Here is a 26586-nt window from a genome sequence, read left to right as displayed (position 1 = left end):
GAGCAGCTCATGTTTTCATATCCTAGTGGAGGCAGCAGAAAATAGACAAATGTAAAAGTATATGACAAAAAATATATATCAAAACAATAAAGCAGGTGTCTTAGAGAGCCTGATCAAGGAGGTTCTCCCTGAGGAGGTACCATAGAAGGGAATAAGGGAACAAGTCATGTGAAAATCTGAAGAAAGAAATGTATGGGCAGATGATAGAAAGTACCAAGGACACAAGATTTAAAAAATAGTCTAGGGCTTCCCTGGTGGTGCAGTGGTTAAGAATCCGCCTGCCAATGCAGGAGACATGTGTTCGAACCCTGGTCCAGGAAGATCCCACATGCCGTGGAGCAACTAAGCCCGTGAGCCACAACTACTGAGCCTGCACTCTAGAGCCCGCAAGCCACAACTACTGAGCCCATGCACCACAACTACTGAATCCCACGTGCCTAGAGCCCGTGCTCCGCAACAAGAGAAGCCACCGCAATGAGAAGCCCACACGCCGCAATGAAGAGTAGCCCCCACTCACCGCAACTAGAGAAAGCCCACGTGCAGCAACAAAGACCCAATGCAGCCAAAAATAAATAAATTTTTAAAATTAAAAAAAAAAAAAAGTCTAGCATTTCTGTGTAACTTGCAGCAAAAAGGCCAGGACTAGAATGAACTGAACAAAGCATGAGGTGAGGTTACAGAAATTCACAAGACCTGTTAGCCGTGACCAAGGAGCTGTATTTCATTGTGCTAAATGAAATGGAAACCCACTGGAAGGGCTTGAGCAGGGAAGTAACATGACTTGATTTATGTTTTTAAATGATCACCCCAACAGCTATGTGGAGAATTGATGGTAAGGAGACAAGAGTGGAAGCACCAGTAAAAAGGCTTTTAAAGAAATGAGAAAAGATGGTGACTTGAACCAGAATGAAAAGGGTGGAGGTGGTAAAAACATTTTTTAAGAAAAATCTCCTCTAGGCTTTGCTAGTTGCCTTCCCAGAAGCCATCCTCACTTTCATTCCTTGTTCATAGCTCTCTGACATTCATCTGGTGTGCCAGCCAGGTGACTAATCGGGACAGGTCTAATTGTATCCTGACCACTCCATCCTCCCTTGGTAGACATCCCCTTGGCCAACACAGCTCAGAATGTCCTGGTTTTCCAAAAAAACTTCAGAGAAAGTCATGTGACTTTCTCTGAAGGTTTTCTTTTTTATTGATGAGAGAAGGAATAACATCCTGTCCAGGTCTTCCTCAAGCCAAAAATTTAATCAATATGGAAAAAGATTGAAAATCGAAAGGGGAAACGTTTTCCAAAGTGTACTCTGTGGACAAACAAATTTGAGAAAATACTGTGGTAGAGTACAACAGGTTGATTTTCAGAATTTTTCTAATTTGTGGATGTCTAAGAGAGGGTTAAAGAATCCAAACTTATATAACCACAGAATTCCCCTTTGGGGAATAATAATCTGGTTCACAGAATTAGTCTTCTTCAGAACATCACTTATGGTAATATTGGACAAAGGGGTGAATTTTTAGAATCAACTGTTCTTCAGAATCGTGGTACATCATTGATATACTCAGCCCACAGCAGGCTGCAAACAACTAAATATTTAAGTGTTGAAGTCTTTCGAGATAAAAATAGATCAACTACTTGGTAGAATCTATCAATATAGATGTTTGATGTTAAGATTTGGATTCTCAGAAATCATATTCATTCTCCAGAATTAGAAGACTCATTCAAATTAAAATTTCAATAAGGATCCAGTTAGAAAATTGCTTTCTGGATTTTCCCCCTTATTAATAGACTCATTATGAACTTAAGTTATTATGGAAGCTACTACTCTCCTTTTAGGAAGGGAGGGAGGGAGAGAGGGAGAGAGGGAGAGAAGAAGGCAGGAAGGAAGGGAGGAAGGAAGGAAAGAAACAGCTAACAGTCTTCTGTACAAATTATTCTGTTAGTGTGAAAAAAGTATTTAAATAAAGAATCTGAACTACACTAGAAATTTTACCATGACAATTTACAGACAGTTATATAGAATGAGATGGGGTTTCTACCTGTAATTCATTGACTCTGTTAGTAAAAGATAACAGGCTTCAAAATTTTATCTCATCATAAAAAAAGGATTAATATGGCTTATAACTAAATGTCAAAATAGATTTTCATTACACAGTCTAATTTTTCAACCACAAGATGTTGACAGAAAAGAACGATTCACACTTAGCTGCTCAGTTCAGATTTTCTTTGCTGGCATTACTGACAGTAGATTTTATACTTTACTGGTCTAACTGTGTGATGAAACTCAACCAAGAATATTCTTTTAAAACCTTACTACTCATAGCCTAGCAGCTATGGCATCACCTGGGAACCTGTTAGAAGTGCAGAATCTTAGGCCCTCACCCCAGACCTGCTGAATCAAAATTTGCATTTTAACAAGATTTCCAAGCGATTCATAGACACATTAAGTTTTGAGAAGCTCTATCTTAGAAGACATTCTCCAGGTGTTTTGCTATCATTGAGGATTGTTCTGCCACCACCTGGGGTGATCAGCAGGTTTCCCTAAGAACATGACACTGCGATTCCAGCCCAGCCCCTTCCCTGTGCACCCACTTAAAATGTGTGAGCGGCAATAGACTGAGAATAATGTTTAGAGTGCAATATACATGCCACACTTTGTGCAGGTCTGATGTACAAATGTTGAATAGATAATTAATTCACATCTATCTAGTCTTCCTTTAGTAGGGCACAAGGTTACAAACCTTTATGTGTGTGCGTGCGTGCGTGTGTGTGTGTGTGTGTGTGTGAGAGAGAGAGAGAGAGAGAGAGAGAGGAGAAATAGAGACGGAAAGAGAGCAGGGGTTGCCTGGGTTCCAAGTTCATCCATTAGCAAATATTCAAACAGCCAAGTCTTTAGCCACTGAGTTTCCGAACAAAACCCCGACTTTATTGGAAGTCTATGGCCTCATTGAAATCCTTCCGTCCTAGATTCTGAACCATGTTTCTCTAAAATCCCCAAGTTTATTCAAAACTCAGCCCACTCTCAAACACTTGGCCAAACTACCTGGGTGGCTGAGCTCCCTTAAAATGTCAAGAACCTCTGATAGTCTCAGAGTCTGACCTCTGTGACCCAACAACAGAATTCCATGCCGATCACTCAGCCCAGTACAGGGGCAGTGCTACTGGAAAGATTTGGCATCTGACAACAGGGCCTGGTGTATTATGTTGAAGAACAACCATGTCCTTAGCTGCCTTCATTCTTCCCCTGCTGAGCCCAAGACTTGGCCTTCCTGTGTATACCCTCTTGCTTCCCCTCCTGTTCCAATACAGCTGTCTTCTCCATGTGAGGTTTGCAAGCACTAAGGTTTATATGTCCATCATCTCCTTCAAAGAACCAACTCCTTCTAAATTTGAAGAGGCTGAGGTAGCCAGAACAGGGGGCAGTGAAGTTGTTTGTAGGCAGTGGTCATCGTCAGTTGCCGTCCATAGAGGAGCAGAAAGGGAACTAAAAGTTAGAACTAAGGCTGGTAGAGTCGAGACTTGAGAGAGGGCTTGCTATCTGGTATTGGGTTGGCCCAAAAGTTTGTTCGGGTTTTTCCGTAAGATGTTACGGAACCCAACCCAATAGTAACCAGGGAGAAAGAAAATGAGGCCTATGCTGGTGGAAAAAGTGGGTAGGGAATTGAGGAAACCAGCCATATGGAAAAAGCAACATTCAGAGGGAGCTGTCCTCTTGGTCATCTGAGACATGACATGTCCCTGGTTCTCTCACCTCTCTGATGATTCCTTCATAGACCAATTGTGGCTTGCTTTTCATCTGCGTGACCCCAAACTTTGGTATCCTTCAAGATTCTTTCAAAGCTCTGTTTTATTCTCTTTACACATGCTCTCCATTGTCCATCTTTATATTAATGATGCTACCGAAATAATATCTGTAGCATAAGTGTCTCTCCTGAGTCCCAAAATTGTCTATCTAGTTGTCTCTAGAACACATTCACTTGGATGTCTCTCAGAAAATTCAGATTCAGCACAACCACCCCTGCTGTGATTATCTTCCCATCTGAAAGGCTCCCCTCCTTCACACTTTATCACAATGAATGGCAGCACCCAGTCACCCCAGAACTGTGACACCATGCTCAATTCCTCCCTTGCCCTCACCTCCATTCCTTCCTCTTTAGCCTTTTAAGATTTAATTCAGGCTCTTGGCATTTCTCTCCTATTTTAATACATCAGTCATTTGATTAAACTATCTGCATCTGATTTCCTATCACTCCAATCTCTCTAGGCATATTATGGTATTGCATAAAATATTTTTCTGAATGTAGCAAAAATTCATACTACTTAACATGACAATGAGGTTTCCATGATCTAAACCCTGACTACCTCTTCTGCATCTTTTCCTACCATTCCCTGCTCTATGCCACATGCCTAACGTTCCCTAACTGTACCACGTAACTTCATGCAGTCCTATTGTGCAACCAACCCATCCAGGAAGCACCTAATCATATTGAAAGAGTCAATGGAGATGTCCCCCTTGAGATAAAGCTTTTTCTGAGTCTCAGAACTGACTACTCCTTTCTTTGTTCCTACATGGAGTATTGCACTTTAAAAAAATGTAGTTCTTTATTTGTTTCATGGTAATCTCATGTGTATCTACTGTAATTGCCTGGAGTGTGGCAACCTGTCTTAATTATGTTTATTTTTGTAGCTCTGAGCACAGTGCCTGACAGAGAGTAGGTGTCAGTAAATATTCACTGAGAGAGAGAATGAATATACAGGCATGGGATGAGTTCAAGGAAAACAGGGAACTTGTCTGTAGTTTACTTGTTGATGCCTCAAGTTTATCGTGACCAATCCAGGTTTAAAATGAGACTGGACAGCATTCCAGCATGGACTGCTGAAGGAAGGATATCAGAGTCATTCTTGTGATGGGGGAACCTGAGAGGAAGCAGATCTCCTAAGATATGGGCACTGACAAGTGGTCAGGGAGGTTCCAAAAGAAGAAGGCAGATTTTATCTGTGAACAGACATCTGAGTTACAAATACAGAGGAATATAAAAGAAGAAGAAGGCTTACCCTCAGACAGATGTTTCTCTTTTCACTTCAATTCCCATTTAGGAGACCTTTTGATGTTGTTTACTAGCCACACTACCATCTCACTTCAAACAATATCCCTAGCCTGTGTACATCTCTTGTCTCATTTTGCTGAGTTCTCTCTTGTGAAAAACAAGGAATTCCCCTAAATTCAATTGAAAAGCTGTTCGGAAGTCCTTTTAGTGAAGGACTATCTAATGAAGTTATGAAATCTGGGATTTTTTTTTTTAAGACAGTTCTCCTGGCTTAAAAAAAATAGACATGCAGGGCTTTGCCTGTGGCTTCCCATGTATTCAGGGGTCACTGGTGTGAAATAAAGTTCCTATTTTGTGGCAAGACAAGAAAAATTTAAACATGAAGGTTCTTCTCTGCTGTTTGGCTGCCTGCCTACCCCCATCCATCGTGCATTGTGCATTGACCAGGCCTCTCCCATTGACGGGAATGCATACTCAGCCATAAAGAGCAACATTCTCCCAGAAGCAACAGGACAACTCCTTGGAATATAGCATTCCTTCTTGATCTTGTAGGGGGTCACATGACCCACCACGATGGTACTTAGATATGGATCATGTAAACTGTCAATAATACCTCATCGATATACAGCCCCCCCATCTCAAAAAACTTATATAGGGGCTTCCCTGGTGGCACAGTGGTTAAGAATCCGCCTGCCAATGCAGGGGACACGGGTTCAAGCGCTGGTCCGGGAAGATCCCACATGCCGCGGAACAATGAAGTCCGTGTGCCACAGCTACTGAGCCTGCGCTCTAAAGCCCACAAGCCACAACTACTGAGCCTGCGAGCCACAACTACTGAAGCCCGTGCGCCTAGAGCCCGTGCACCGCAACGAAGAGCAGCCCCCGCTCGCCACAACTAGAGAAAAGTGCATGCGCAGCATCGAAGACCCAATGCAGCCAAAACTAAACAAATAAAATAAATAAATTTATAAAAAAAAAAACTTATATAAACTGTGTCTTGACTTCTAGCCGGCGGAACAGTCCTCAGAGCTTTCTGAGATGCTCTTCCCGGGTAATAATCCTCATATTTGGCTCGAATAAAAATTTCCAATTCTTTCTTAAAAAAAAAATAGTCTGATGCTATTGACAGTGTGGTTTAGAATGAGAGTCTGTTATGAGGGCAGTGGAAAAGGTTTATCCTGCCCCACCCTCGTTCTGCTCTATTGTTTTTATTTTATAAACTGCCTGAAGGACTCCAAGTTGCTAAAATGTCCATTGGCAGCAACTGCTGTCAATATGGACATTGATCCCAAAGCAAGTATTCTTTTCAGTCAAGCCGCTAAAATTTCATTTGACTCAATGAAGATTTTTCCGTGGAGCTATGAAAGTGTTTCTGCCCATTTCCTAAACCGTTCCTAGTTGGAAACTGAATTGGATTTCATAAAGATTTATGAACACTTCCAAAATCACTTAACGGCTGAAAGCCATATAGTAACTTTTTCCATGTCTGAATAGAAGGTGAGGCCTGTAGAAGCGACAGCTGTAGAAGAGCAATGTGATAAGATTTGGATCGTTCCCACCCAGACCTTGCTCTGTCTACTGCAGGGCCCATGTCCACTGCCCCTAATGAATTATGCAAGCTTGCTGAAGCCTTGGAGTGCAGTCTTTATACTATCAACTTATTGGAGTTCAATTAAATGTTAGTATAGCCCACCCCTAATTATTGGCAGTAACGATTACCCCGTTGTTACAAGGGATAATTATGTCTTAAGTGCCAATAACCTGAAAATTATTCTGAATGAAGGTTGAAATAGATTCAATTTTACATTTATACCTGAACATAGGTAGGTCAGGTACTCCAGGAATTATTTTTAATAAAGTCTCATTATTAAGATCTGACTTCCATGGATCTAGAAAATCATTCTCTTCAATTTCATTCCTTCAGCCTCGTTTCCGATTCCTGACCCTTATTGTACATGAAAAGCACTAGGCTAGGCAGAGTCGCTTCTCAAAACTGCCTTGACAGAGAGAGTGGTTCAGAGTCTGCTTTCCTAAGGCTTCCTTAGTTTACAAGGAAAACAAGGGGAAAGTTGTGAATCTGAAATCAACTAAGCTAGGAATTAAACAAGTAGGTACTGCCAACATTTAAAGGCATGGTTTCTTGGTGGAATCAGGGATGATTACTCAGAGTAGACTCTTTTTCAGATGTCTTCAGATACTGAGCTTCTCCTCTGTATACACAGATAGCATAGGCACTGGGGTATGTTGGAAAGAAATACTTTAAAAAAAATAGTACATTTGAATTGCAGACCAGTCCTTGAATTCTATCTCAGTCACTTAATACTGTAACACCCTCCCCGGGCAATCTCCGTATCTTTAAGATGTTAAAGCCAGTCGAGACAAGCCATACATGCTTCCGCTCTGTTCACAGCAATGGCCCAGGACCATTTGGACCTGCTCCTGTTTTGTCAGTCTGCCTGTTTCCTGAACCTTAGCTCTGCTTTCTTCTTTCCCCACTTCTGTTCTTTGGTTAAATGGATTCATCTTGGTTTCTCTAACTCAGACTTTAAGAAGGTCTTTCTATTTTTTGCCCAGTTCTGTTCCCAGAGACCCAAGCCCTGGCACCCATTCTGATAGCAGTCTTTCTAGATAAGCCAATCCAGTTTCCTTGTAAGGGAATATGAAAGGGTCAGGAATGTAGTCCCTCACCTTGAGCAAGCCCTTAACACTTTGGAAGCCATTGCCTCACCTCTAAATGAAATAAATCATCCTACCTAACAGTATTTTAAATGAAATAAATTATCCTAAAATGAAATAAATCATTCTACCTAACAGTATTTTCTTCTAAGGATCAATAAACTTAAGAGTATGTAAACCTATGATATAAAGTATTTAAGTAGTCAGGAATGAGCCTTGGTAAAATAACATTACCTCCTACTTAACTGGTATGTATTCTAGGCAGCAGAGTAGTGACTGCAATTTTTAGTCAAGATGCTTTAGGTATAATTAAAGCTGGCATCTCAGTACTTTGTACTAGTAATAAAACATCAGCTGGGATTGACTAAACTCACAGAGTAATGTGAACTACATGTGACTTACGGTACTACTAAGTTTTAAAAATCAGCTAGGTTAGACTTCAGATAGTAATTTTCAATCTGTCCTCCCTGAAGAATCAGTAATAATCTTTACCCAGTCGTGGCCAAGAAAATTCTTACTGGCATGGTCAATGCTGTTTCTTATCTGTTCTTTGACCTGCTTCCTGTACATCCTTTACCTCCATGCCCTGGTTTGTACTTGTATCACATTAATAGGACCTGAGGTGCACTTCCTTTTAGAAGACAGTTCATTCTAGAACCTATTTACAAAACAGAAATTGAGTCACACATGTAGAAAACGAACTTATGGTTACCAAGGGGGAAAAGGGGGGAAGGGATAAATTGGGAGACTGGGATTGACATATACACACTACTATATATAAAATAGATAACTAATAAGAACCTACTGTATAGCACAGGGACCTCTATTCAGTACTCTGTAATAACCTTTATGGGAATAGAATCTAAAAAAGAGTGGATATATGTATATGTATAACTGACTCACTTTGCTGTACAGCAGAAACTAACACAATGTTGTAAATCAACTATACTCTAATAAAAAAAATTAATTGAAAAAAAGACAGTTCATTCTAAATACAGAGACTTCTCAGTTTTTCACTCAAAGCCCAATCTCTAATAACAGAGGTTCCAGTGTTTTCCAATTACACTGCAAAATCATTTTAATCAGGTCTGTACTACTCCAGGAATGCTCTGTCTTTGCAGTTCTCCCTGTCCCTGAGGTCTGTCTGTGATCTGTCTAGACTTTTGACATTTCATCTCTGAGTTTTGCAGTACTGCTCTTACTTGCTCACTTATAGATGAGACGAAGAAATTCCAGATTAAGCCTCTGATGAAAATCATGTCCCCATGGGGTTTTATTTTTGTTTTGGTTTTTAATTAAAAAATGTAGTCTTGGCTACCATGTTGCGTTTTGTATTATTTCCTTTTGCACCATACAAGCTTTATTGATAATTACTTCACATCTACTTTAGCACAGCTTGGAAAATGTACTTTGTAAATTATAAAGACCCACACAAGCACAATTTACTTTTTGCTCATTTATCAGAAGACACATATATGAGTTAAACTTCTCTATTTGCATATACTTAACTAAGCCAGCATATGATAAGTTAATGATGGATAGATAAGATATCCAATTATAGACATTGACATATAGACGTGTAGAGTTGACATTTATTCAAGATTCATATTTTTCTCCTTGCAGTTGCTCATCTCACCTTCTCGAAAAGAATTAGCAACTGAATTGAATGCCCTTCCCCTGCCTATTTGTCTGTGTGTGCTTTTTGATTCCTACTGCAGGCTCTGTAAGAACAGGATTCTCTGGTTGTGAATGGTAACTTAAAACAATAACATTTGGAGAGTGGAAAACATTAGAGACAATCTAAGTGAACCCTTTCAGTTTAATAACATAGCTAGTTCTAGTGGGAAGGAGCCGCATAGCACAGGGAGATCAGCTCAGTGCTTTGTGACCACCTAGAGGGGTGGGATAGGGAGGGTGGGAGGGAGGGAGACACAAGAGGGAGGGGGTATGGGGATATATGTATGCATATGGCTGATTCACTTTGTTGTACAACAGAAACTGACACGGCATTGTGAAGCAATTATACTCCAATAAAGATGGATTAAAAAAAGCTGTAAAAATATAAGGGCAGTTCCATTATCAGTTTCATGTCTCCTAAATCCCTGTATGGTTTCTAAAACTGGTTTTTAAAAAGCTTACTGATTTTTACGTGAAGCAATGAAAAGAGTAAGAAGTAGTTCTACAATCCACCATATATATAATATATATATATATATATATATATATATAATTGTATTGTATTAGTATTACCATCCTTTGGCCAGAATAAAAAATATGGGTCTGAAATTTTTTTTTTCACTTTCATCTACAATTCTGATGAGTTCCTTATGAACAGCATGTGGTTTTAAAACCAAAATAGTTTTTTAAGTTTCTGTAAACAGAGGGAATTTACTTTATTGGGTCAATATACTGTGCAACTGTTATAAACAAAGCTTTTCAGTGTGCTCCAAAAATAGAATATCCAAGCTGTCTGCTGACTTCCAATGCATAGATGTGAGATAGAGCTGAAATTATTTTTGTATTTGTAGTATTATTCATTACGTTTTACTAATCCAAATTATAATTATTTTCTCAAAGTTTCTTTGGGATTTTAAGTAATTCAGGGAACTTTGGTGCATTAAATTATTGCTCTTATTTTGCACTATTGTCCTTACAAAGTGATGTAGCCTCTTTCCACTGTTTACATTCCTCCTATTTACTGATATTTTAGTTTCTGATGTTTTCTTATCTCTTTTATCTAGTCTACAAAGACTAATCTCTGTGTTCCCCCAGTTTGCTCTGATTTTTTTTAAAAAAGAAAACAAAACAAAAGAAACATAAGTGTAAGATTAAACTAAATTTATTTCTTTTAGTCCCCCAACAAAACCTTTTGCTATTCTGAAAGCATCACAAGTGCATTATATAGCTTTTGCTATATTCACAACATATTTTGTAAGTTGCTTTGAAATTGTTTTCTGGTTTGAGGTCTGCATGTGTTGTCTATCTAAATTAAATTGGCAGATTTATCTATCTATTTAGATTGCCAGCTATTCAAGAATAAGAGCACATCTTTAACTTCTTGTATCCTCAGAGTACTTGGGATATGTGTACATAAACGTTTGTTGTGTGATAAAACTTTACCCATGATTAATCAATTTTACACTGTTTATTTACCATGTCCTTTTCTAAAGTGCCTAGGAACTCGGTTTTTCAAGATGAGGTCATGCGTATGAAAGGCTTCAGATAAGACGCTGTTGTATAGCCCTTTTACATGGACTCTAACCTCTGATAATAGGAGAGAGTGATGCTGTAAACTGTGTGTCTTGTGAACCTTTGAGATCTTGCATGGACCAGTTGTTAAATCATTCCAGTGCACAAATCCAATCTTCCAGATCAGATTACTTATGAGATAGAATGTTGTCACATAGTAACTATGTGCTCTGAGGGGAGAATGGTTTTATACCAGGTCCTTTATACACTGTAACAAGAGAAGCAGTTGTTTCTTCTTCTGAACTGAAGCATGAAATAGACTTAGTTTAAGAAGTTATAAAGTATCAGTAGTTTCAGGAGTTGTAAAAAAGACTGATAAAAAGTGAAATTTCTCAAAATTGTCCTTCTATTCCAGAAAAATTGCCCCGAATAATCCAGCCAGAAGAAACTTGTCTGTTGAATTTCTCTGTTAGGCACCATTTTGTATGGTATTTGGTACCTACTGGCTCAAATAGTTATTTCTTGATCTGTTCATTTCCCAAACTAAAGGGAACATTTCCAGAGGGAAGGAAAAATAGGCTGTGTTTGGGATGGGTTGAAAGAAAGTTTGAGGCCCAGCATGGAGGGTATTAGGCCCCAGGCAAGAAATTCTAACTTAATTGGGTTGAATTGGGGGAGGAGCCATTAAGGGTCTCTGAAAGGGAAATGATGTATTCATAGTTGTAGAAAAAAGCATCTGCTTATGTATGTCAATGTACTGAAAAGTGACAAGGGGATAAAAGTATCAAGAGGAAAAGAATCCCAAATCTGTCTGCCATGTTATGCATAACATCTCTCAGTTATACGTAATAGGTGTTCAATAAATATTTGTTGAATGAGTGAATAAATAAACAGAAGCAAATAGAGACAGAAAATGCCTTTTATTAACTTAAACAACCTTCCACATGAGTCATTGGCACTGAACTCAGATTTCTATACAGAGTTTATTTCCGTTGGTAGTTTATTTCTGTACAGATTGCATCATTAATGATGATGATACGAGAAGAAAAGAAGGATGAAGGAGAAAGGGCTACTATTATTTTCAGTATCGATTATGTTCTAAGTACTGCATTAAAGTGCATTATCCACATTCACTCGTTTTCCCAGCCAACCAGAGAAAACTTAAGAGATTAAAAACCAAGCTTGAGTAACACTAACAAACTGTGTATGGTTTTGATTGGCAGTTGTGGCCAATGCTGTCGATGCTCCCCGCCCCTTGGGCCACCTGAGCTCCCAGAGCTCCCCTGCCCAGTACAGTTTCCAAGGTTGGCAACTTCCCTGCTCAGGTGCCTTTGTCCCTCATCTCCCACTGAGGACTCCTCTGGCATGTGGGAACGTGCTTGCCTGTGAACAGGTGCAACCTGTAAGTGTGGCAAGGTTAGCTCTCCACCAGTAGAGGGTGAGTCCTTGGATAAATGCCCCAGTCTCCAGGGTTGGGGATTCTGAGGTATGTTTTACACAGTTTCTCAGCCCATTTCAGAACTCTTATAACGAGGAGAAGCATTATTTCATGTTTCTTTAAAAAGGAACCTGGTTGTTTATATTTATATTCAAGCATCAGGAAATTTGGACTAATGTTACCAATCAGGGTAAAAGAGCTTTTTGTTTCATGTTGGGAACCTTACTACTGTGAAAAAAATTATCTCCTATGTCGTAGCTCAGATCCCCCAAGAGCAGACCTTGAGACAAGCACTTGGAAGCAGTTGTTTTACTTGGGGAAAGGGAACACTTTAGAAGGTTGGGTTAGAGGGAGGCAGGAAGAGATCGCAAATATATTCTTTATGCATCACTACTTGTTTTACATGTTACATGCTTTACTTTGGTAATTTAAAAATATCTATTAAAGAAAACATAAAAAAGCTTTTTTAAAAAATCTTAAAAACTACTTGCTAGACATGTCTATGGATGTTCCACCAATATCTCAGACTCATCTCTAGAACCCAGCCAGCATTATCCAAACACATTCTCCTCTCCCTCCCTATTCCAACTCTTCTTTTCTGGTTGCTTTTTCTTTTCTTTTTCTCAAGGCATATCATATCTCTCCTTATAAATTATAAGCTGATTAAGAGTAAGACCCATGTTTTGTATACTTGCAAAGTATATCTTTGAATCTGCCAAAGGACACATCCATAATGCATGAACATAGACTTATAAATATCCAGATTTCTTTCAGTTTATGACATTAGTGATGTTAAAAGTCCAAATCATGCAAGGGCCATTCATAAATACTGACTGCACACATGCTGTTGGTCAGGCAGCGTATCAGGTGCTGGAGATAGAGTGGTGAATAACGTAACAACACAACATGTGTTCTGCCCTTGTGCTCTAGAGAGGAAGACAAAATGAAAAGGTAAAGACACCTGTGATTATAAATGAAAGAGCTATGAAGAGAATGAACAGGATGGTCTGCAATATGGTGACCTATTTTAAGTGGATGGGCAGGAAAATCATCTGTGAGAAGAAGATCTTTCAACTGAGACTGAAGAAAGAGAGGAATCACGTGAGAAGTCAGAGGTTGTGTGTTCAGGCAGAGGGAACAATGTGGGCAAGGGCACAGAGAGTGAAAAAAACCTTGATGCACTTAAGGAAAGCCAGTGTGAGCTGGCAATGTACTCAGAGGCCAGATCAAAGAGGCCAGTCCTTGGAGGCCATGTTAAGTGTGGTTTGTACTAGAAGAGCATGGGAAGCTATTTAAAGGATTTAAGCAGAGACTTCCCTGGTGGTCCAGTAGTAAAGAATCCACCTTTAATGCAGGGGATGCGGGTTCGATCCCTGGTCAGGGAATTAAGATCCCACATACCGCAGGGCAACTAAGCCTGCGAGCCACAACTACTGAGCTCATGCGCCTCAACTAGAGCTCATGTAAAACTACAGAGGCCATGGGCCCTGGAGCCTGAGCACCACAACTAGAGAGAAGCCCACGCACCACAATGAAGAGCCTGCGTGCTGCAATGAAAGATCCCCCGTGCCGCAACTAAGACGCGACACGGCCAAAATAAATAAATAAGTCTTAAAAAAAAAAAAAGGATTTAAGCAAGGGAGTGGCCTGCATGATTTGATTTAGAATTCTAAAAATTCACTTTAGCTTCTATGTAGAAAATCGATGATGTGGGGATGGGATGAATAGGGAGATCAGGTCTTGGATTCCTGAACAGCTCAGATGAGATTACCGTACTTGAAAGAGGGTAGTAGCAGGGCAGAAGAAGCTCATCAAACCGATGAGCTGGAGATATATTCTGAAGGTCGATCAATAGAACTTAATTACTGATGGATTAGATGTGGGGAATAGAGAGAGAGGGGGGACTCAGAATTACTTTCCAAGTTTCTGGTCTGAACAACCGGGCAGATGGAGTGCTGTTTTGGGGAAAGAAAGATTGAGTGGAGGAATAATTGAGATACGGGTCAGAATTCAGTGTTAGACGTGTTACGTGCGCCATGCCCAGTAGACATCCAAGTAGAGATGTCAGGTAGGCAGTAAAGCGTATGGGTCTGGAGCTGAGAAGAGAGGTCCAGGCCGGAGACACGAACTGGGGAATCATGGTGGTATTTAGCGGGATTATTTAGTTGGTACTTAAAGATACAGGAAATCGGTTAGAGCTCTTAAGAAGGAGAGAAAGAGAAGGAAAGAGGGCTCAGAATGGAGCCGTAGGCCTTTCCGACACTTAGGGTGGAGGGAAAGAAGCCAGCAAAGGAAACTCGGAGTGGCCAGATAGAAAGGAGGGAAGGGCTCAAAAAGTGTCATGAAAAGAGAGCCTTTCAAGGAGAAATGCTCATTCCTGATAACAGCTGAGAAACTGGGTGAGCCCATATTAGAATCCTCTCTACTGGGGAGGACTTCTTACCAAGGATAGAAATCACTTGTATTTTGTCTTTTATTTGAGACCTTAACGCATCTCCTAGCACACAGTGGGCACTTGAAACATATTAATCAAATGACACATTAATTGAATGACTGAATATTTTGGTTCAGTTGAGAGTGAGTGATAGGCATGAGAAGTTTGAAAAAGTCTTTCTGTTCTCCTGCCTACATGCTCTCCACCCCCCACCTGATTCTCACCCTTGCCTGCAAAAGTAATTGATTGGGGTTAGAGCAGTATCTTCAGGCTCTGTAATAGCAATGTTAAATACCCTTTATTTCTCCCAATTTAGGAAACATGGACTGTTCTCTAAGCCTTGGAGGAAGAAAACTCGGGGCTACCATAGTGTATGAGATCATAAAGGGTGGCTGTTTCTGCAAATGTAGTGAAATCATAACCATAATGACCATCACAGAAATTAGGTCCTGCCCTATGAAGTGCTCTACTGGCCACTCTCCTCTTAGTTATCCTGTGAAAGAATTGTGTTGAGTGGATTTCATTGTGTAAGATTCTGGTGAAAGGAGGGAAAGAAAGAGGTAGGGGTTCAGATCAGTGGCTCTGACGCTGCCAGTGCCTGAGGGTGTGTGAGGGCTTCTGAAACCCGCAGCTGATCCAGACCAGTTCTCCAACAGCCTCCTTTTAGCTCCAGCATAAACACTCCTAGCCTGGCTTAGGAGGTTCACAGCGTGTCCCTGCCTCCCTACTCAGCCTCATATTGTACGATCCTGTGTGGGAGCCGCTAACTGCTCTAGCCAAGACCGCCTCTTCTGGTTCCTCTGCCTGGCCCTGCTCGCCCTGTCCCGCATCCCTCCTCTCAAAGTGCTTAGCCTAACAACCCTCCTTGTCCTTCAACTCTAACTGTCCCTAAAGCATCCAGAACTTTCTCTAGTTAGTAAATATTTGTCTACCACTTGGCTGAAAATTTTCCTGAAAGCTTCTCCTGCCTTGTTCACCGTGGCATCCTGTGGACCTAGCAAAGTGCCTGCGCAATGAATATGCTGAGTGAGTGAACAAGTAATTTAATTACGTGTCTGCCTTTACAACTTCAGAGGTGCTATTTCAGTATGGTTTTAATGCACATGCGCACACACACACCATTTGATGAATGCTGTTTCTTTCTCTCTTTTTTTCCAAACAGTAATAATTAATAACTGTACCTGCATCTCCTGCAAATACCGGCCTAATTATCTATGGCTGTCTTTGGTTGCTCTAGAAAGAAACCTGAGGCACACCTGGATTAATTAGGACGAGAATCAAACCCAGTTCAGGTGTGTTGTGCTGTGGGTCCCCAGCGCATTTTCAGAGGCTCATTATGATGCCTGACTCTTGACCTCAGCTGGGTCTAAGCTCTGATGGCAGGTGTATCCGGGGGAACTGAGTGGATGCGTGGGAAGGGGGAGCATCAAGAACCGGAGGGAGGAATCCGTTGAAGTGAGGCAAGTCACAGTGCTTCCTTAACCCAGACTTGCCCTTGGACTCGGCCACAACCTAAACTGCCCGCCTGTGCCTTTCAGCTCGAGCCACTGCTCCTCAAGCAAGCAGCCCGGACTTAAGAGGAAGTATGGGGAGGAAGGAAGTGGGCATAGAAGAGTGCAGGGTTCTGAGTCTTGAAGTGATATACCATAACGTCTTTATCGGGCGCCTTCAGGGAGTGCGCTTTGTGTTTAATTTGTGGCTCCCCAGTGGTTGCTTGTGCCCCCAAAATCAGGTATACCGCTTAACTATCAACGAAAGATCAGGACAGTTCCCCGCCGCAGTCCCTCCCGGCGCCCAGGTTTGTGGCCGGCCTTTGGGCTACTCCGGGCAGGCCGAGGAGCCTCTGCGTTCATAGTGGGGCGCGCGCGGGTCGGATTGGGGCCACGCCGCTAACATCTAGGCCTCAATCACGGATAAAAGGCGAAGCCCCGGACCCCTTCCGGCTCCACTCTTGCAGTCCCGGGAGCCCAGAGTCATCCCGTGCTCCGGGACTAGGAGGCCCCGGCCTGGACGCGCGTTCTGCGCAGCCAAGGTCCCCTAGCGCCCCCTACAGTCTCACGCGCGGGGAGACGGCATCGGGTCCTGCGCCTCCGCACTGCGCCCGGGACCCCACCCAGCGGCCCGCGCCCCGGGACCACGTGAGCACCGCACCTCCAGACTGCAGAAACGGGGCGTGGGGACCGGCGAGCGCGCAACGTCCCCGGCCACCTCTGATCGCTCCGCCCGCCGCTGCCTGACTTCCCCTCCCTCCCTCTGTCCCTCCCCCCCACCCCCGTTCCGCCCGCCCGCCCGCCTGCCGGCGCCGGACACGCTGATCCTCTTCTCTTGGGGCGCTCTTCCCCTTGGCCGACCGTCTCATCCCGTGCAACTTTGGGACGGACAGTGGCCGTTTGGTGTTGAATGTTCCCCTCGGAGAGCGCATGGCTGCGGAAGCGAGGTGCGGGCCGGGCCCGCGAGGGGCCGCCGTATGGGAGGCGGTGATGCTACTGCTGTGCTTGGGAGTCCCGACCGGGCGCCCCTACAACGTGGACACCGAGAGCGCAATGGTTTACAAGGGCCCCGCCGACACCCTGTTCGGCTACTCGGTGGTGCTGCACAGCCACGGGGCGAACCGATGGTGAGTGGGGTCGGAGGCGGCGCCCTCGGTATCTCAGAGCGGCGAGCGAAAGGCGCCTCAGGGATTCCCTGCCCGGTTCAAACTTTCCTCCCTCCGCGGGAGACAGGAGGGGAACCCTGCGACGGCCAGCTCGCTAGAGAAGTGCTCGGGAAACTAACTTATCTTGGGGTGGCAGCACCCGGGGTGCGTTCTGGAGCCAGGCCCTGGAGTTTGGGGTGGCGGGTTGGGTGCGCGGAGTGGTGGGCGGAGGAGTCCGTGAAGACCCGGAGTTCAGTGGGCAGCACGGCTCACGTCTGCGCGCACGTGCCCATTGCTCACTTTAGGCTCGTAGTCGGGGCGCCCACGGCCAGCTGGCTCGCCAACACTTCAGTGGTCAATCCTGGGGCGATTTACAGATGCAGGATTGGAAAGAACCCAGAGCGGACGTGCGAACAGCTCCAGCTGGGTGAGTTGGACCTGGGGCCGGGAGCTAGTGACCCACTCCCCCCAAAACACACACACACACGCACACACACACACACACTTGTGAGCCCCACGGTAGCAGAAGTCCTGGAAAAACTCGTGTTGCCTATTACTTTTAGTTTAAAGCGAATGACGTTCACTTAACTCTAGGCCATCTTCCCTTCTAAACATAAAAGTGGTCTCCTTTCCGTCAATATTGTTCTCCCTTTTGCTTATGACAATGATTGCAGTACTCTGACCAAACTACGTGGAGAAAAATTTCTTATAAAACCTTCTCCTCACCTCTCCCCTCCCCACCCACCCCTCCCCCACTCAGCAAAGTGTAAAACACATCTTAAAGTCTCTCAGCACATTAAGGACAGGATCCAGCTGAGCCAAGACTTGAGAATTTTATTTCTATCTTTGACCTATCAGCCTTGTTAAAGAACAGGCTAAGGGGCAGATCAGGAATAGCAGTTGGAAGTGATCCCATACCCTGTCATTTAGCCCAAGGGCTTTCTGAAAAAGAAAATTATACAGTTTTACTTAGATATGAAATGTAAAAAAGGAGAGCACAAGAAAAAATTGGCATCTCCACTGTTAATATAATTAAAATGAAGTTTAACATATAATTATTAATTTTTCTTTCCAGAAACTCCGATGTTAAATGGATACCTCTATTTGAAATCATTTCTTAGTGTCTCTTCTTAGATTTGTGACAGCTTGAAAAATGCATTCTGATGGGGGAGAGGAGATAGTTCATGTTTCAAAGCCAAAAACAAATTTGCTTTGCATAGACACATGGGGGAAGAAAGGGGAACTAATATCAATGCAGACCCTATCTTGCTTCAAACATTGTTAGGAACTGCTATATATGTTTCTTGTTTTCCACAAAACACCACTGGGTCATGGTTGGCATTGTTCTTACTTTACACATGAGGACTCTGTGACTCAGAGAGTTGCAAGGACTTTTTCTAAAGTTATTCAGCTAGTGAATGGAAGATGGGACCTCAAGTCAAAGTCAGGTCTGCCTGGGTCCAATGTCCAAGCCCTTTTCTTTCATGTATGCATCTTCAGTGAAAATAAAATTCAATGACGAGTCCGATATGTTGTCTGCTGAGCTGATGAGTCATCTGTGAATGGTGAATAAAAGGTCATATTTGGTACCTTTTTCCTATTTATCTTTGCTATCAATGGACTTTTGGGATAAGTTAGTTACTGAATCTTTACCACTCCCCTCCCCCCATTTTTGGTAGTAATCTTTGCTTTTTCTCAAACTGGGAAGCGGCTTCCCTTCATTGAGAATGAAGTCAAATAGAGTATGCACATAATGGAAGTTTATTTTTGACTCAGCATCCGTAAGAGTCTAGGAGTTGTCTGCAGTGTGTAGAATAGGCCCCAGCCTCTCATTAAGCATCTTCCATCCCCAAAGGCAGACTAGGAAAGCATAACATATTCACAGACCTATCCATTTGGAATAATTCTGCAAAGTATAATTTTCATTGCATGAGAGACTTGTAGGATGAATTAGGGAGCGGAGCAGACAGCCTTGATCTGCCAGAGGATCTTGACAAGGTCTCAGGAGGGGATGTTTTATTTTTGTTGTCCTGTCATAGTTTCCTGATTCATGACATTATAACTACTGGTATTTAACTCCTACTTCCTGTCTGGAAGGGCACTGAATCTATTTCTAGATGTCGGTATTTAACTGGAAATATTCTGTCATAATATTATATAATATTTAAAATTTAAGATGATAATACCTGTCAAAATTGAAGGGAAACGTATATTGATTGGGCACGTGGAGCATAGGGGTTGACTACAGAAATATCCACAGAAAAATGTGCACATGATAGATGTTCAACACACACGAATTAAGTGAAGATGTACTGGATGGATAAATGAATAAAAGCAAAGTGAAAGTTTGTCATCGACCTGATCGGTGAATAAGAGAATTAGTTAGAAATGAGAAGCCAAAGGGATATTTTTAACTTTCAAATTTTTGATCAATAAAAAGGTTTCTACTGAGATGAAAGGCAAAAAGGAAGACAAGATTTCTAGTCAGTCAACTGGTTGAAACACTAATAGCTGTAGTAATAGCTATGAACATTTGCAAAAGAGTTGACTGAAATTACTTCTCATATGACATTTCAAACGATATATCTTCTCTTCCTTATATGAAGAAATTGTGTGTTTCAATTCAGCACAGACTCAGAAGTAACTTGAAACTGTAAAATAAGGGATTGAGGATAATGTCTAGAAAGGAAACACTGAAAACAATACATCGGTAACTAAAGACATTAAAAAATTCTCAGGTTTGTGGACTATGTAGTATTCTTTATGAAGAATTTTCAAGGAAAAAATACATACACAATCGTCTATATAAGACGGCTTCAGTTGTTCTGTCTCAAATATGGGTGACTATAAAATAGGCAAAATGTTTAGCTCGGTACCTGACATACAACTGACATTCAAAAAATATTAGTTTATTTTTTATCTCTATTTTCTACTTAAATCTGTATCTGCATGTTATCTGTTATAGGCAGGTTGAGGTTATAAATATGGATAGTTAATAGATGAAACCAAAAGTTAAATGTGTAAATGAAAAGGTAGCAGTTGAAACACAATGAAAAATATTTTTTGTTGGCCCAAGCAAAAAATCTTTATTTTTTTTTTTAAACATCTTTATTGGAGTATAATTGCTTTATTGGGATAAGTTAGTTACTGAATCTTTACCACTCCCCTCCCCCCATTTTTGGTAGTAATCTTTGCTTTTTCTCAAACTGGGAAGCGGCTTCCCTTCATTGAGAATGAAGTCAAATAGAGTATGCACATAATGGAAGTTTATTTTTGACTCAGCATCCGTAAGAGTCTATTGTAAAGTCTGTTGTAAAGCTGGCTGGCTTTCTTCTCTGATTGCTGTGGCTAAAACTTCCAAAACTATGTTGAATAACAGTGGTGAGAGTGGGCAACCTTGTCTTGTTCCTGATCTTAGTGGAAATGCTTTCAGTTTTTCACCATTGAGGACGATGTTGCCTGTGGGTTTGTCATATATGGCCTTTATTATGTTGAGGAAAGTTCCCTCTGTGCCTACTTTCTGCAGGGTTTTTATCATAAATGGGTGTTGAATTTTGTCGAAAGCTTTCTCTGCATCTATTGAGATGATCATATGGTTTTTCTCCTTCAATTTGTTAATATGGTGTATCACATTGATTGATTTGCGTATATTGAAGAATACTTGCATTCCTGGAATAAACCCCACTTGATCATGGTGTATGATCCTTTTAATGTGCTATTGGAATCTGTTTGCTAGTATTTTGTTGAGGATTTTTGCATCTATGTTCATCAGTGATATTGGCCTGTAGTTTTCTTTCTTTGTGACATCTTTGTCTGGTTTTAGTATCAGGGTGATGGTGGCCTTGTAGAATGAGTTTGAGAGTGTGCCTCCCTCTGCTGTATTTTGGAAGAGTTTGAGAAGGATAGGTGTTAGCTCTTCTCTAAATGTTTGATAGAATTCGCCTGTGAAGCCATCTGGTCCTGGGCTTTTGTTTCTTGGAAGATTTTTAATCACAGTCTCAATTTCAGTGCTTGTGATTGGTCTGTTCATATTTTTTATTTCTTCCTGATTCAGTCTTGGCAGGTTGTGCATTTCTAAGAATTTGTCTAAGAATTTCTTCCAGGTTGTCCATTTTATTGGCATATAGTTGCTTGTAGTAATCTCTCATGATCTTTTGTATTTCTGCAGTGTCAGTTGTTACTTCTCCTTTTTCATTTCTAATTCAATTGATTTGAGTCTTCTCCCTTTTTTTCTTGATGAGTCTGGCTAATGGTTTATCAATATTTTCTTCTCAAGGAACCAGCTTTTAGTTTTATTGATCTTTGCTATCATTTCCTTCATTTCTTTTTCATTTATTTCTGATCTGATCTTTATGATTTCTTTCCTTCTGCTAGTTTTGGGGTTTTTTTGTTCTTCTTTCTCTAATTGCTTTAAGTGCAAGGTTAGGTTGTTTATTTGATGTTTCTTGTTTCTTAAGGTAGGATTGTATTGCTATAAACTTCCCTCTTAGAACTGCTTTTGCTGTATCCCATAGGATTTGGGTCATCGTGTTTTCATTGTCATTTGTTTCTAGGTATTTTTTTGATTTCCTCTTTGATTTCTTCAGTGATCACTTCGTTATTAAGTAGTATATTGTTTAGCCTCCATGTGTTTGTATTTTTTACAGATCTTTTCCTGTAATTGACATCTAGTCTCATAGCATTGTGGTTGGAAAAGATACTTGATACAATTTCAATTTTCTTAAATTTACGAAGGCTTGATTTGTGACCCAAGATATGATCTATCCTGGAGAATGTTCCATGAGCACTTGAGAAAAATGTGTATTCTGTTGTTTTTGGATGGAATGTCCTATAAATATCAATTAAGTCCATCTTGTTTAATGTATCATTTAAAGCTTGTTTTTCCTTATTTATTTTCATTTTGGATGATCTGTCCATTGGTGAAAGTGGGGTGTTTAAGTCCCCTACTATGAATGTGTTACTGTCGATTTCCCCTTTTATGGCTGTTAGTATTTGCCTTATGTATTGAGGTGCTCCTATGTTGGGTGCATAAATATTTACAATTGTTATATCTTCTTCTTAGATCGATCCCTTGATCATTATGTAGTTTCCTTCTTTGTCTCTTGTAATAGTCTTTATTTTAAAGTCTATTTTGTCTGATACGAGAATTGCTCCTCCAGCTTTCTTTTGGTTTCCATTTGCATGGAGTATCTGCATGGAGTATCTTTTTCTATCCCCTCACTTTCAGTCTGTATGTGTCTCTAGGTCTAAAGTGGGTCTCTTGTAGACAGCATATATATGGGTCTTGTTTTTGTATCCATTCAGCCAGTCTGTGTCTTTTGCTGGAAGCATTTAATCCATTTACATTTAAGGTAGTTATCAATATGTATGTTCCTATTTCCATTTTCTTAATTGTTTTGGGTTTGTTATTGTAGGTCTTTACCTTCTCTTGTGTTTCTTGCCTAGAGAAGATCCTTTGTTGTAAAGCATTTGTTGTAAAGCTGGCTTGGTGGTGCTGAACTCTCTCAGCTTTTGCTTGTATGTAAAGGTTTTAATTTCTCCATCAAATCTGAATGAGATCCTTGCTGTGTAGAGTAATCTTCGTTGTAGGTTTTTCTCCTTCATCACTTTGAAGATGTCCTGCCAGTCCCTTCTGGCTTGCAGAGTTTCTGCTGAAAGATCAGGTGTTAACCTTATGGGGATTCCCTTGTGTGTTATTTGTTGTTTTTCCCTTGCTGCTTTTAATATGTTTTCTTTGTATTCAATTTTTGACAGTTTGATTAATATGTGTCTTGGCGTGTTTCTTTTTGGATTTATCCTGTATGGGACTCTCTGTGCTTCCTGGACTTGATTAACTATTTCCTTTCCCATATTAGGGAAGTTTTCAACTATAATCTCTTCAAATATTTTCTCAGTCCCTTTCTTTTTCTCTTCTTCTGCTGGGACCCCTATAATTCGAATGTTGGTGCGTTTAATGTTGTCCCAGAGGTCTCTGAGACTGTCCTTAGTTCTTTTCGTTCTTTTTTCTTTATTCTGCTCTGCAGTAGTTATTTCCACTATTTTATCTTCCAGGTCACTTATCCGTTCTTCTGCCTCAGTTATTCTGCTATTGATCCCATCTAGAGTATTTTTAATTTCATTTATTGTGTTGTTCATCGTTGTTTGTTTCTTCTTTAGTTCTTCTAGGTCCTTGTTAAATGTTTCTTGCATTTTGTCCATTCTGTTTCCAAGATTTTGGATCATGTTTACTATCATTATTCTGAATTCTTTTTCCGGTAGACTGCCTATTTCCTCTTCATTTGTTAGGTCTGGTGGGTTTTTATCTTGCTCCTTCATCTGCTGTTTTTCTGTCTTCTCATTTTGCTTATCTTACTGTGTTTGGGGTCTCCTTTTTGCAGACTGCAGGTTCGTAGTTCCTGTTGTTTTTGGTGTCTGTCCCCAGTGGCTAAGGTTGGTTCAGTGGTTTGTGTAGGCTTCCTGGTGGAGGGGACTAGTGCCTGTGTTCTGGTGGATGAGGCTGGATCTTGTCTTTCTGGTGGGCAGGTCCACGTCTGGTGGTGTGTTTTGGGGTGTCTGTGACCTTATTATGATTTTAGGCAGCCTCTCTGCTAATGGGTGGGGTTGTGTTCCTGTGTTGCTAGTTGTTTGGCATAGGGTGTCCAGCACTGTATCTTGCTGGTCGTTGAGTGAAGCTGGGTGTTGGTGTTGAGATGGAGATCTCAGGGAGATTTTCGCCGTTTGATATTACGTGGAGCTGGGAGGTCTCTTGTGGACCAGTGTCCTGAAGTTGGCTCTCCCACGTCAGAGGCACAGCACTGACTCCTGGCTGCAGCACCAAGAGCCTTTCATCCACACAGCTGCTAGTGTTGGAGGGTATTCTGCAGAAGCGGGGGGTGGCTGTGTCTCACCTTCTGAAGAAGGGGTCTCTGTTCTCCTTCATGTGAAATCTGGCAGTGTTTCCGTGACCAATTTTGTCTCAATTTGGAAAACAATTCTAGAGGTTAGAAGTCCAAAATCAAGGTTTCAGCAGAGCTGGTTTCTTCTGAGGTCTCCCTCCTTGACTTGTAGATAAGTGGCTGTCTTTTCCCTGTGTCTTCACATAGACTTCCATCTGTTTCCAAAAAATCTTACAATAACTAAAGATTCAGCTATGACTGCCATGTCATAAAATGTTTTCTTTCATTCATGGCCTAATTTGCTATCAAAGAGATGAAGTTGAAAGAGCTCTTAAAATGGTGCCAATCTCCTATACAATTCAAAGTGCTATCTACATGGACTAGTCTTTAGGTCTCAGAATTTCAGATCAAAGTTTGATTCAGGTAGACTCCTTCCCTCAGAAGAGGAATCAATACCCTTCCCCCCTACCTCCTAACCCCTCTTCCCTGCAGTGGCTAATGTTGTCCCATACTATGGTATATTCACTGTAGTCATAATCAGAAGTGAGCAGCAAATGCCTGTTTATCTAGAATGTTCAGGGTATGAGATGTTGAGAATCAGATACCCCTTTTAGTGAAGTGAATTGACTGTAGAAGAGGTACATTTCTTCCTGTGTGCAAGCAGGCTTCTTCCACCTTCCTGCCCGCCTAAGAAGGGTCTCTCCCCTCACTTCCTTGGTACTGCTCTCTGTGAACCAGAGGAAGGTAGTCTCGCCATCAGGCGGGTCTGAATCCAAACTTGTTCATGAAGATTCCGTGTCTGAGGAGGCCATAGTGATTTCCACAGGTTCAGTTGCTTTTCCACTCAGGTGCTTTGCATCCTTGCTAAGTTTTTTAAAAGGAAACTTTGATCACAGGTGGTTGCTAAATTAAGGCATCACAAATAATGACTTCATTAATGTATTTATCCATGGATTTCCAGTATTTGAACAATTAGAACATAATAAAATACATAAATGGCTATAAAATTATACTAAAAAGATTACCTTTATTTGGTCATTCAAAAGGCATACTAGATCTTTCATTATTTTGAAGTTGCCACTAGTAGCATTATACATGCGTGTTTGGGCATGCACACGTGCGCACGCACACACGTGCGCGCGCACACACACATGTCTGGGTAATAGAGGCTAAAATTATACAATTACACTGTACAGTACAGTAGCCACTAACCACATGTGGCTATTGAGCACATGAAATGTGGCTAGTTTGTAGTGAGAAGTACTATAGGGCAAATTACGTTCTGGATTTTGAAGACTTAGTACCAAAAAAAAAATACATACACACACACATACGTATACATAAAATCTCTTAATTTTTTAGATATGGATCACATGTTGAAATAAATATTTTGAAACTAATATTGATTACATTTTTAAATGAAAACATTTTGGATGTATTAGGTTAAAGAAAATATATTGTTAACATCAATTTTACCTATTCCTTTTTAATGTGACTACTGTAAAATTATTTCATATGTGACTTGTATTAGGGTTCTGTCGGACAGCGCTGTTCTAGAGAAACATAACTTCCCTATGTAAAATAATACTAACTTTTTAGCAGGTGCTTTCCCAGTGTCTATGCATAAAATGATTGGAATTTTCACTTTTCTAGACCAATGTTGTATAGTTACTCGACCTTTAAGCTCTCTCCTTGTACCTCTTTTTCTTACTAGAAAGAACAGTGGTTTATTAAGTTAGTCATCATTATTCCCCTTCAGATTTCTTCCTGGAAATTATATTGCCTTAGCCAGCCTTCTGGTTTATATTACGTAACCTACTTGGAGGAGGTTAAGTTAATTAGCGTTTGTGTCATTAAACTAATGATTACCTCACTCACTTCTGCCTGATTTGTAGGAATTATTAGCTTAACAATAAAAGGCAAACCTCTCACTGTTGAAACTTCAAATATGTCCTTGATAACTTTCCTTTTCTTTCTTATTTGTGATACTCTTTAAATTGTAGCTTATGAAGATGATGTTGATACAGACTGGTCATTTTGAAAAATCACCCCTGAACAGAGGTTGTTATGCTAATTACGCACAAAATTAAGACAGAGCGCTTCATGAATAAACCATCATATTACAAGAATTGTTTCCTTATTTCCAGCAATTTCCCAAACTCCATCTCTAAAAGAATGGTTTCCACCTAATTTAAGAGATGAGATTTTCTAAAATGTATTTTATTTTTTGCCTAAAGTTTACTTGACCACTGGGTGATATTTCTAATGACTAAAAAACCTCTCCCTTTGGCAGTAG

At 41.0% G+C, this 26586-nt stretch overlaps 1 protein-coding gene across 1 annotated transcript in view; it reads left to right on the top strand.

Moving 5' to 3' along the window:
* Positions 1–17049: 17049 nt before the first annotated feature.
* Positions 17050–26586, top strand: part of ITGA4 (integrin subunit alpha 4) — an 86510-nt gene continuing 76973 nt past the window's right edge. The window contains exons 1-2 of the mRNA XM_067741330.1: positions 17050–17397; positions 17721–17842. Coding sequence (XP_067597431.1) covers positions 17201–17397; positions 17721–17842 — 319 coding nt within the window. The 5' untranslated portion in view covers positions 17050–17200. The remainder of the gene's footprint in view (positions 17398–17720; positions 17843–26586) is intronic.

This window comes from Pseudorca crassidens, chromosome 6 (genome assembly GCF_039906515.1).
Source record: "Pseudorca crassidens isolate mPseCra1 chromosome 6, mPseCra1.hap1, whole genome shotgun sequence".
Taxonomy (NCBI): Eukaryota; Metazoa; Chordata; class Mammalia; order Artiodactyla; family Delphinidae; genus Pseudorca; species Pseudorca crassidens.
The sequence above is the reverse complement of the archived record's forward strand: the minus strand, read 5'-3'. Positions and strand labels throughout refer to the sequence as shown.